At 41.4% G+C, this 13,445-nt stretch overlaps 1 protein-coding gene across 4 annotated transcripts in view; it reads right to left on the reverse strand.

The window, feature by feature from the left end:
• The window catches only part of fam118b (family with sequence similarity 118 member B), a 62,794-nt gene that overhangs the window by 4,418 nt on the left and 44,931 nt on the right, over positions 1–13,445 (reverse strand). For all 4 annotated transcript variants that reach the window (XM_072593046.1, XM_072593047.1, XM_072593048.1 and 1 more), the window contains exons 5-6: positions 12,613–12,741; positions 6,143–6,428 (exon numbers count right to left, since the gene is read on the reverse strand). In XM_072593046.1, the coding sequence (XP_072449147.1) occupies positions 6,143–6,428; positions 12,613–12,741 (415 nt within the window). The remainder of the gene's footprint in view (positions 1–6,142; positions 6,429–12,612; positions 12,742–13,445) is intronic.

Genomic DNA, 13,445 nt, shown 5'->3' on the forward strand with positions numbered 1-13,445 from the left:
ATTCCGGTTATACAGTAAATAATACAGCAAACGTCACTGTATTTGAGATATAATTTTTGCCAGTTTATCAAGAGTGCCATACATAAGTTGCCAGTTAAAACAAAGTTTGTTATATTTGTACAACTCAAATTTACAGATAGCACTAAAATTCCCCAAGGTGTGAGATGCCTAAATTACAGTACAATTCCAACTTTAATTGAAGGCTTGCAAGTAGCTTAATCAGTTGAACTGAAATTGTAGAGTTAATACCATGCCATTGCTATGCACTTTCAGAAACTGGCTTGAGCCTGCATTGCTCAAAGCAGAAACTTAGACTGAAGATCCTATCTCACCATTCTGAGATACCGTCACCATGGAGGGTTACACAGTGACAGCTAGGCCTGCATTAGTACAACTTTCCTTTCATTGGTTTTCTTGGCTCCCAATATACCCTGGAGGTATTGCTGAGTTTCCTGAGGGCAACTGCCCTTGGCATCTCTGAGAAATTTACTCATTTAAGTTTGTGGGCAATCCATAACTTGTCCAATTAACAACTTATGTAATAGAATTTCAATACATAGAACAGTACAGGCCCTTCGGCCCTCAATGTTGTTCTGGCCTTTTATCCTACTCTACGATTAGACTAACCAACATACCTTTCATTGTAATATCATCCAAGTGCTTATATATCACTTAAATATCCCGAATGGACCTGACTTCACTACCACCGTTGGCAGGGAATTCCATGCACCCACCACTCTGTGTAAAGAACCGACCTCTGACATCTCCCCTAAACCTTTCTCCAATCACCTTAAAATTATTCCCTCTTGTCATAGACATTTCTGCCTGGGATCAAATATCTGGCTATTTGCTCTATCTATGCCTCTTAACATCTTGTCCACCTCTATCAAGTCACCACTCATCCTTCTTCATTCCAATGAGAAAAGCCCTAGCACCCCTCAGCCTTTCTTCATAAGACATGCCCTCCAGTCCAGGCAGCATCCTGGTAAATCTCCTCTTCACTCTTTCTAAAGCTTCCACATCCTTCCTGTAATGAGGCAACCAGAACTGAACACAATATTCCAAGTGTGATCTAACTAAGGACCACATAGAACTGCAGCATAACCTCATGGCTCTTCAACTCAATTCCATCGTCTAGTGAAAGCCAACACACCATAAGCCTTCTTAATAATCTTGGAGGCAAATTTGAAAGATCTATGGGCATGTCCCTCTGCTCCTTCACACTGCCAAGAATCCTGCCTCTAACCCTGAATTCTGCATTCAAATTCAATCTTCTAAAATGAATCACTTCACACTTTTTCAGGTTGAACTTCATCTGCCACTTATCAGCCTAATTCTGCATCCCGTTAATGTCCTGTTGCAACTACAACAGTCCTCCACACTATCCACAACTCCACCAACCTTTGTGTCATCGTCAAATTTACCTACCCACCCTTCCACTTCCTCATCCAAGTAATTTAGAAAAATTACAAAGAACAGAGGTCCAAGAACCGATCCCTGCGGAACATTACTGGTCATCGAGCTCCAGGCTGAATACTTTCCATCTACCACCACCCAGTCTTCTTTGGGCTAGCCAATTCTGTCTCCAGCCAGACATGTATCTCATGCCTGCTTACTTTCTGAATGAATCTACCACAGAGAACCTTATCAAACCCCTTGCTAAAATCCTTATACACCATATCTACTGTTCTACCTTCATCAATGTCTTTTGTCACATGCTCAAAGAATTCAATCACAAAGCTTTGCTGACTATCTCTAATAAAGCTACGGTTTTCCAACTAATCATAAATCCTGTTTCTCAGAATTCTCTCCAATACTTTGCCCACCATTGACTGGTCTACAATTCTCAGGATTATCCCTATTCCTTTTCCTAAACAAGAAAGTAGCATTTGCCACTCTCCAATCATCTGGCACTACTCCAGTGGACAGTGAGAATGCAAAGATCATCACCAAAAGGTGCAGCAGTCTCTTCCCCAGTTTCCTGTAGTAACCTTGGTTGTATCCCTTCTGGCTCAGGGGATTTGTTGATCTTTATGTTTTTAAAAATTTTCAGCACATCCTCCTTCCTAACATCAACCTGTTCTAGCATATCAATCTGTTTCACGCTGTCCTCACAAACCGATGTCAAGGTCCCTCTCAGTAGTGAAAACTGAAGCAAAGTATTTATTAAGGACCTCCCCAACTCTTCTGACTCCAGGCACAAGTTCCCTCCACTCTCCCTGATCAGCCCTACCCTAACACTGGCCATTCTCTTGTTCCTCACTTAAGTGTAGAATGCCTTAGGGTTCCCCTTAATCCTACCCGCTAAAGTATTTTCATGCCACTTCTAGCTCTAAGTTCATTCTTCAGTTCCTTCCTGGCTACCTTGTAACCCTGTGTAGCCCTGTCTGATCCTTACCTCTTCAACTTCAAGCAAGCTTCCTTCTTCCTCTTAACTAGATTTTCCACATCCCTCGTCACCCAAGGTTCTTTCAACCTACCATTCATTCCTTGCCTCAGTGGGTCACACCTATCCAGCACTATCAGCAGGAGTCTCAACATCAAATACCATGAACACAAACAAGGAATAGGCAATTCGGCCCTTTGAACCTGTTCCAGCATTCACTTAAATCATGGCACATCTACTCTTCAAATCTACTTACCATGTTCATGTCATATCCCTTGTTACCCTAACCCAAAATGAAGCGATGTAGGAAGAGAGCAGAAGTCACAGATTTCAACCCTTTGCTTTTCCCCACTCTTTGTGCAAGAGATGCCAATCCATAAGACCATAAGAAACAGCAACCGGAGAAGACCTTTCGGCCCTTTAGTTTGTTCCATCATTTAATAGGATCAAGGCTACAGAGGTTCCTCATTGCACTTATCTTGTAACCAGTGATTTCCTGACTAAAGGAGAATCAACCTATCACAGTCTTCAAATTAGACAAGGACTCTGCCCCATAGCTCTAAGCCCCAAAGAGTCTCAACCCCGAGAGAAGAAATTCCTCCACATGTCAGTCTTAAATCGGTGCCCTTCTATTCTGAGACTATGCTCGCTGTTCCCACATGGGGAAACATCCTCTCAGCATTTATCCTTCAAGCTCCTAAAAGAATCCTATATGTTTCAATGGGATCACCTCTCATTCTTCTGAACTCCAGTGAGTAGAGTCTTCATCTGTTTAGCCTTTGCTCATATGAAAATCCCTCCATTTCCAACAATAGATGTTAGCCTAATTGGCCTATAGTTACCTGCTTTTTGCCTCCTCCTCTTTTTTGAAAAAGCATGTTATATTAGCAGTTTTCCAGTCCTTAGGTCATTCTCTAGAATCCAATCATTTTGGAAAATTACAACTAATGCATCCACTTTTTCTGTAGGTATCCTTGTTGGATCCTATGATGCAGCCATCATGGCCAAGCATCTTACCTGCTTTTAGCTTTATTACAGTCAAAGAGTCATACAGCACAGAAACAGACCTCTCGGTTCAACCTACCCATGCCAAGCAAAATCCAAAACTAAACTAGTCCCACCTGTCTGCATTTGCCCATGTCCTTCCAAACATTTCTTATCTGTTTAAATGTTGTAACTGGACACACATCCACCACTTCCTCTGGAAGTTCATTCGACACACAAACCACACGGTGTAAAAAAATTGCCCCCAGTGTCTTTTTTTAAACTTTTCTCCTCTCACTATAAAAAATGTCCACAACTCTTGAAATCCTCCCCCTCCCCCAGGGAAAGGATATGTGTCATCTTATCATTACTTCTCATTATTTTATAAACTTGTATTAGGTTATCACTCAACCATCTACACTCCAGTGAAAACAGTCAGAGCCTATCCAGCCTCTCCTCAACTCAAACCCTCCATTCCTAGCAACATCCTGGTAAATCTCTTCTGAACCCCCTCCAGCTTATTAATACCCTTCCTTGACAGGAAAACCAGATCTGGTCACAGTACCCCAGAAGAGGCCTCACCAACATGCTGCACAATCTCAACATGACAACCCAACTCCTATACTCAAACATTTGAGCAATGAAAGTGAGCATGCTAAAATACCTTCTTAACCACCCAACATGTGAAGCAAACTTCAAAGAATTATAGACCTGAACTTCTAAGTTTCTCTGTTGAACATTCTACCACTTTGCAACACATTTTGCTTGTATCATGCTAGATCATGAGACTTAATTCCTCTTTGTATTCTTCAGTAATAATAGATGTTCAAAGTTTCTTCCACCTATTTTCTTTCTAAATGGCCAAGTTCAAATTATATTGCAGCACTTGTTTTAAATTCCCCTACAATCAAATAGTTTTCATCTACCCAAATTTCTTGATGAACACTTCCTTAACAATCATAAATCAAGGATACCAAGTCCCACACGTACGATCTTTCCTCATAATTGAAACCTTCAATTCCTAGTGAATCTGTGTTGTATCCATTTCAAGATTAAGACCATTTCAAGGTTCCCTGCCCAATCCAGAAGGGATCCAGAAAAACTCTGTACAACTCAAGCCTCACTCTGTCAGTATTTATCATAAAATCCTCTACTTTTGTCCATTTTTTGTACTAAGCAAGCCTGCAATCTATGATTGGTAACATGCATAGACTACATAATTCCAAGAGTTGCTAGATGACAAGGTAGAATAGGATTTTCATTAGGTCACTCAAGACAGTCTGGAAGTCAATAAACAGGAGGTCACAGTTACAGGCAGGGAAGGGAGTGAGGGCGTGACACAGGCAGGCAGACTTTATTTTCGACTGATGCAGTTAACTGTGCTATTGGGAAGACAGCTGCATTACACAGATTCTAAGTTCTAGAAATTTATGGGCAGCAAAATATTGGAGTTTGGGAGCTGAAGTAGTGGAAAGGTCACTGGCACTTTGTTGGGGAAGCCATGAGGAGCTTGGAAGAAACCTGCTAGTGTTAATACTTCAATGTGATAGACAGGAGTAGGGATCAAAAGCCTACTCCAGCTATATATGCTGGATTCTACTAAGCAAAATTACAGCTCAGGGAAAACCCTAAAGGCAGTTTTAGTTAGCGAAGCTAACTGTCAGAGGGGGAGAGCTCGAGTTATGCTTTTGAATGAGTACTGCAGTGCAGCTTTGGAGCCCAGGAAAAGAAGGCGACTGACCAGAAAAGGAGCAACCCTAGGGCAGACCATAGAATGTCTCCAAAGAGGAAGAGGGGCATCAGTGGAAATAAAAGAATTGTAAACCTTTGTGACATTTAATGAGCTTCAAAGTCTGGGGCGGATGAGTTGCTGAGAAATCCATCTTAAACACATCTTGAACACATTTGCTATCTGACGTTTGCAGTAGGGCTTTAAATCACGGTGTTATAGATTGCAACAAAATCCTAACATGGAATACTAAAGTTTAATGCTGTTTGTTCAAAACTGTGGAATACTGTGGTTTCAGTCTCTTAATAAATGTTCTGGACTTCATCCTTTGTTTACTGGTTCCAAACTAGACCATAATAAAAGTTGGTGTTCTCATCTGGGATGAGAACATATTTTGTCAGCTTTTTGGTGTTCCCTTTCTGTATCTGTGTGGTAGTTTTAGGAGGGTGTGAACCTGAACACACCCTCCTTATCCTGTTCTCGATCATCAATTCCCATAATTAAGCAATCATCTTGATTCAGCTTTCTCAGACCTCAAATAGACAACCTCATAACATATTGCTCTTCCTGGTTTCGCATCATCTTAAAACTTAAAATGTGCAAACTCCTAATTCTTTCATTATTTACTAATGATTTAGAAGGAAACCACTTAATGTGAAAAGTTGAAGCCCCAGTGTAAATCTCCAGGGAACAATTTTCATAATATCCTGTTAATGAATCTGACAACATACACTTTATTCAAACTCTGTCCTGTCTTTCAGCTGATTATGAATCTGACTTCTTGCCCACAGAGGCTGAACAATGGGGTTTACATTCTACAAATTAATCTCGGCTAGCCTGATGTTCACCAAACATTCGTCAGACAGCAAACAGGAGCAGGAACCCAAGCTGATTTTTCCCTATGATAACCATTCTGAACGCTGCATTCATCCACTTCAACCCCAAAAAGATCTTTCACTGCAAAATTACATGGTACCAAAATCTTTTACAACTTGTGTCATCAGCTACTGGATTAAAGTCATTTATTCAACTTTCCAACGTACCTTGCCTTCCCGGTGAACAGATGGTGTTTGTTAACCGTTCAAGGTATTCTGGCAGATCAAAATAATCATCTCCATAAGAGATCACTTTAATCCCTTTGTCTAGCATGTTTTCACGAAGCTTTTTAAATTCATCCACATCATCCCTGCGCACTAGCATGAAGTGTTCCAGGTCAGACTTGTTTCTCACTGCTTCTAGAAACAGCGACTGGAACGTGGTGTCCTCAACTGTCCGGCCACATCCAAGGAAGACAAAGGCCTTAGTTTCATACAATTTCTGAATTTCCCTCTGCTCAATAATAAAACAGAAACATTAATAGCACCCACTCCCTAATAAGACAACAAGATTTACTTACTGGACATAAGGTAAATCAAATTGCAAATGTTAATATTCACTGAAGTTCAAACATATACAGTATACATATATTTATGTTCTCTCTTGTGACGGCTCCTGCTGGTGGCACAAGTGTCCTCCAGGTCCTTTCCTGGGCCACTACCAATCTCAAAAGGATAATGTAAGTTAATCATTTAGTGGTTGGTAAAACAACATCACCTAGTAAATAAAAACCGAAAGAGCTGCAGATGCTCCAAATCGGAAACTAAAACTGAAATTGCTGGAAAAACTCAGCAGGTATGACAGCATCTATGGGACAGAAATCAGAGTTAACATTTTAGGTTCAGTGTCCCTTCCTCAGATAGTGAAGCCCAGCACATCAGAGCCAAACAGTAGTGAAGCATTCACATACATCAAGCCAGGAGTGTCTAGCAGATGATCCATCTTAATCTTCTTTTGAGACAGCCAGCAGCACAGATGCCAGGCTTCAGTCAATTTGATTCACTCTAAGTGATATCAAGAAAAGGCTGAAAGCAGTAGATAAGTCCTTGAAAACTTTCCATTAATTTGCATGGATGACTTGTGCCATGCTCCTAACCAATCTGTTCCATGGCCCAGATAAGTCTTGTCCACAAGAAGCAAAACAGTTTCAACATGGCTAATTACCCATCATTGAACTTGCAACTGTCAGCAAAGTGATGGAAGATGCTATCAAGTAGTACTTGCTTCATGATAACTTTTGGGTTCTATCAGGCCTACTTGGATCTTGAACTCATTACAGCCTTGGTTGAAGCACAGACAGATCTGAACACAAGAGAGGAGGGAGAGTGACTCCTTCAATCAAAGAGGCCTGACAAAACTGTTGACGATTGGAAGTAGGAGATAAACTAATGACAGGTTATAATCACACCAAAAACAAAGAAGTTATTGGAGTTCAGTGATCTCAGCCACAGGACATCACTGCAGGAGTTAGAACATAGAACATAGAGTTCCTCAATATAACAAAAAGCATTAATATAGCACAAACACGTCTGGACAAATACAGGGTGTGAGCAAACCCTGACCAATAGGCTAGCCAAACAGTACCAGGATACTATACAATATGCCAGTATTGGTTGTTGTTTGAGTCAGAGAAGAGATATTGCCCTGTCTTTTGGCACTCTTGCATATATTTAAATAAAAAGGAGACAACTGAAAGATGCCTCAAAATGTTCCAGTTCTCCCAGCACATAGTGATGTCTTCGGCCCAACCATCATCAACTATCTCATCAATAATAGAAAGGTGACGAGAATTGTATGCAGTATTCTAAAAGTGGTCTCACCAATGTCCTGCACACACGCAACATGATGTTCCAACTCCTATACTCAGTGCACTGACCAATGAAGAGAAAAGTGTACCAAATGCCTCCTGTCAACCCTACAACTCCACTTTCAAGGGATTATGCACCTGCACCCCTTTTTTGTTCCACAACAATCCCCAAGGCTCTACCATTAACTGGATAGGTTTTGCCCTGCTTTGCTTTAGCTAAATGGAACACCTCATATTTACCTAAATGCAACTCCATCTGATCAAGGTTATGTTATACTCTGAGATAATCACCTTCATTGTCTTCTACACCTCCAATTTTGGTGTCATCTGCAAACTTACTAAACATACCACCTGTATTCACATCAAAATCATTTATATATAAAAAGCAGTGGACCCAGCACTGACCCTTGTGGCACACCGCTGGTCACAGGTCTCCAGTCTGAAAAGCAAACCTCCACCACCACACACTGTCTCTTACCTTCAAACCAATTTTGTATCAAATTGGCTAGCTCCCCATTGACGCCATGTGATCTGAACTTACTAACCAATCTACCATATAGAACCTTGTCAAACGTTTCACTGAAGTCCATATAGACTACATCTAATGCTCTGACTTCAATCTTTGCCAGCTCTTCAAGGAACTCAATCAAGTCATTTCCCATGTTTACCATCCCTGATCAGTCCTTGCCTTTCCAAATGCACGCAAATCTTACCCCTCAGAATCCTCAACAACTTATCCACTATTGACAGAAGGCTCACTGGTCTATAATTCCCTGGCTTGAAGCATCATCTTAGCCAAAATCCAGTCTTCTACCACCTCCTCACCGTGGCTGCTGATGATACAAATATCACAAGGGACCCAGCAGTCTCCTCCCGAGCTACCCACAAAGTTCTGGGAAACACCTAAATCAAGCCACAGAGATTTATGTACCATTATGTGTTTTAACACCTCCAGCACCTCTTCTTCTCTAATCTTTTCAAGACACCACTATTTATTTTCCAAATTTTCTGAGCTTCCACAGTAAATACTACAAAATATTTGTTTAATATCTCACCCATCTCCTGTAGCTCCACATATAGACAGCCATTTTGATTAGATTAGATTTCTTACAGTGTGGAAACAGGCTCTTCGGCCCAACAAGTCCACATCAACCCTCCGAAGAGCAACCCACCCAGACCCATTCCCCTACACCTAACACTACGGGCAATTTAGCATGGCCAATTCACCTAACCTGCACATTTTTGGACTGCGGGAGGAAACTGGAGCACCCGGAGGAAACCCACGCAGACACAGGGAGAATGTGCAAACTCCACACAGACAATTGCCTGAGGCAGGAATTGAACCCGGGTCTCTGGCGCTGTGAGGCAGCAGTGCTAACCACTGAGCCGCCCATCTTTAAGGGCCCCAATTGTCTTCCTAGTTATTCTATTGCCCTTAATATACTTACAGAATCTGTGTACATTCTCCTTATCTCTATTTTCAGAAGCTACCTTATGTCCTCTTTTTGCCCTCTTGATTTCCCTCAAGTCCAATCCTACTGCCCTATAATCTTCAAGGGATTTACTCGATCCCAGTTGTCTATCCCTGACATATGCTGCCTTTTATTTCTTGACCAGAGCCTCAAATTTTTCCCATCATCCAGCATTCCCTACAACTACCAGCCTTACCTTTCACACTAACAGGAACATGTAAGTCTCTGAACTCTTGTTATCTCATTCTTAAAGGCCTCTGACTTCCCAACCCTCACTTTACCTGCGAAGGGCCTCCCCCAATCCACTTTTGAAAGCTTCCGTCTAATACCTCAAAATTGACCTTACTTCAAGTTAGAACTTCCAGTTTTGGATCAGGTCTATCCTTTTCCATAATTATTTAAAAGCTAACAGGATTATGACGACTTGCCCCAAAACGCTCCCCCACTGACACCTCCGTCACTTGCTTTATTTTCCAATAGAAGTTCAAGTATTGCTCCTTTTCTAGTATGTACAGCCTCAAACTGACTAAGAAACTCCTTCCCATCCAAGCCCAACATTATGGGCAAGTCGAAGAGTGCGGCACTGGAAAAGCACAGCTGATCAGGCAGCGTCTGAGGAGCAGGAGAGTTGACATTTCGAGCATAAGCATAAGGGCTTATGCTTGAAAGGTCAATTCACCTGCTCCTCGGATACTGCCTGACTGGTTGTACTTTTCCAGTGCCATACTCTTCGACTCTGAACTCCAGCATCTGCAGTTCTCACATTCTCCAACATTATGGGAGTGCCAGTTTATGTTCGGACAGTTTAAATCTACCATTAAAAGTCTATTATACTTACAGATATCAGAGATCTTCTTATATATTTGTTTTCAATTTCCCACTGACTATTAAGGAGGCCCAGAATACAACACCAACAAGGTGATCACCCTTTTCTTATTTGTCAGTTGCACCCATACAACTTCACTGGACGATCTCCCAGGAAAATCCTCCTGAAGGACAGCTGTATTGTTATCCCTAACCAAACACACCTCTTCCCCCACCTGTCTTGCCTCCCTTTCTTTCTTTCTTGTAGCATCTATACTCCAGAACATAAAACTGCCAGAGCCATGATTCTCTGAGTCACGTTTCCATCGTAGCTATGATATTCCAGATCCATGGAACCAATCATACCCTAAGTTCATCTGCCTTAAGTGTCAGGCCTCTTGCATTGAAGTAAATGCAATTTTATTGACCAGTCTTCCCTCACTCACTGCCAAGCTCTTGTCTGCCTTGACCGTTTGACTTGCTCCCCTTAACTACTGTACCAGCCTCAGCCTTTCCTCACTATTGTTTTGGCTCCCATCCCTTGTCATCCTTACTAGTTTAAAGCTTCCTGAGTCCTACTAGCAAATCTCCTAGCAAGAGTATTGGAACCCTCCAAATTAGGTGGAACCATCCCAATGAAACAGGTCATTTATACCCACGAAGAGATTTCAATGATCCAGAAACCTGAATCCTTGCCCCCTGCACTAGGTGCTCAGCCACGCATTCATAAGCTTATTCTCCTATTCCTAGCAAATAGCACTGGTAGTAGTCAAGATATTTCTACTCACGAGGAGCTACTCTTGCCTAGTTTCCGATATTCTCTGCAGAACTTCATCTCTTTCCCTGTCAAGGTTGTTGGTACCAACTTCCACAACAACCTCCTGCTGGTCACTCTCCCCTTTCAGAATATTCTGCACCTTTTCACAGACATCCTTGATCTTGACACGAGGGACGCAACACACCATCCTGATGTCACACTGATGGCTGCAGCAACATCTCTAATCTGTGCCCAAGATTAGAGTATCCCCTAATACAATCGATTACTTGGAACCTGACATACCCCTTATTTCACCAGAGTTACAGTACCAGAAAACTTGGCTGTCAGTGATATCCTCCCCAGACAAAGCATCCCCTGCTAGTATCCAAAATGGCATACCTGTTTGGAGATGGGGATAATCACAGGAGAGTCCTGCACACCTGGCTATGTCTCATAACATTCCTAGGGGTCAACCATCTACTGTATCTGCGGTATCTCCAATTTCCTGAAAATGCCATCCATCACAACACTCTGCTGTTGTAAACTTATTGTCTCTAATTGCTGCACTAACAGATCCATGCAGTCACAATCAAACACACTCCCTGCAGACAGAGTCTCCAGGAATAATCAAATTCTCCCCGATTTCCCAGATGACAGGAAGAGCACATTATGTTACTAAAGCCATTTTTTGCTCCTTTACCAGACCCAGAAATTACCTAAAAGCAAACACAGTACACTTTGCTCAAAGATACAGTGATAGTGCAGTCTTACTGCTGAAAGACACTGCTCTGGGATAACCTAATATCAATCCATAATGTTAAAAGTCAATCAAGAGGCAGATCTCAGTATAAATATAATAAATAAAAGATTCCCTCACCTTACTCACTATTGAAGATTTACAAAAATAAAATTAAGATTTAGAAGTTTTAGAAGTCTTAAAATCAAACACTTAGCTGATCGAGCTCAAAAAACAAAGGTCATTCTCTTCTCCTGTAGTTTCAGCTAGGGATTTTTTTGAAATCACTGATACCTCTGCAGCCGCATGTGAGGCTGGATATTAAGACTTCCTATGTCAGCTATGAAATGGCATTGCTTAAGTGTTATTTCAGTGAAACTTAGTCTCTCGAACCCTTGCACAATTTCTCAATCTGACAGCTGTGAATCTACACTTGTCAGCAGCTGATTCATGAAAAAAACAATCTCCAAGCCTTGTGCATTTCTTCAGTCTCCAACCTTGCTACATGGTCACTCTCTCTATCAAAACCTTCTGGTTGCTGTGGTGGGATCTAGACTCATGTCCCCAGACACCAGCCTTGACACTAAATTACTAGCCCAGTGACATTACTGCTTGGACACCATTATTTGAAAACAACCCCACGTCTTGTTGAAACATTGGAGTGGGTTGTTAAATATTGAGCCTTACAACTGATCAGGATAAGGAAACTGAAAATGCTTTCTCTAGCAAAATTAGACTTTCACTTCGTGGAGTCTCTCTTTGTTGCTTTGATCACCACACACAATACACAAATTTGTCATGAACTGAACCAATCTTGCATTAACCTACCTTATGATAAGTGGCAACAATAATTATTCTTCATATACATGGGGTGTGGAGAGGTAGTGAAGGAAAATCACTGATTAGGAAATTAATCAAGCAATATATCCCAGGGAATTTCACACACCTAGATATTTTGCTGCACGACAGTAGAAGCAGATGTGAAGACGTATGACTCCCCAGGTGTATACTTTTAAACTATGCATTTAATTTTAGGACTAGGAAAGTAACATACAACTCACCATTACTTCTGTATTACGCAACACATTCTGGTAGCCCAAAGGATGTAGAACAATCCCACTAGGGTTAGTGTAAACTCCGTGGATATGTAACACGCTCAACTTTCTTTTCTCCTGTGCCCACTCAAGTACCTATCACAAACAGAAACAACATGAAATTAGCTCATCCAGCTGTCAAAATACATCCAGCAAAATAAATGAAAATTGTTATACCCATAACGTGCTTAATTAGATTAAGTGAAGTGTCACAAAGCTGGTCCCTTTTTTCTAAAAGCAGTTCCTTTTCTCAAAAGATACCGTGTCCTTGACTTTTTCAGAGGAGTCATAAACGGGCCAGGCTCCAATTAGGCTAGTTTGGTACAGAGATGAAAACGATTTTGAGAGACCTTTTGTTTATGTGTAAACAGATGAGACTTCAGGCCAAAGTGGTCATGTTTTAGAAGTGACCTAGGAAATGAAAGGGGAGTGGTCAGTTCTCTGGCTGAGCAGTTCAGTCCAGAACTAGTTGGCAGTTCAGCAGTGGAACAGGCTCTCTCTCTTTCTGCCCTTCTAACTTTAAGCATCGGTTCCTTTTTTTAAAAACTGTGCTTTAAGGGTTTGTTGATTGGGACTGTTGTGTATATTCGGAACAGCACAATTAAGTCTAGTTTGGATAGAGTAAGATCTGTAGGGGGGTCCTTATTCTGTTCTTTGTGTTTCATTGTATAATTTTGTGAATAAAGTTTTGTCTGTTTTAAAACCTGGTCGTCAACCTCGCTAACTTACTCTGGGTAATTTTCACTGTACACTTACCGAAACAAATTGCAAAGTTATAATCTGGGCTACCTGCTTAAGAA

Source organism: Chiloscyllium punctatum, chromosome 23, assembly GCF_047496795.1.
Source record: "Chiloscyllium punctatum isolate Juve2018m chromosome 23, sChiPun1.3, whole genome shotgun sequence".
NCBI lineage: Eukaryota > Metazoa > Chordata > Chondrichthyes > Orectolobiformes > Hemiscylliidae > Chiloscyllium > Chiloscyllium punctatum.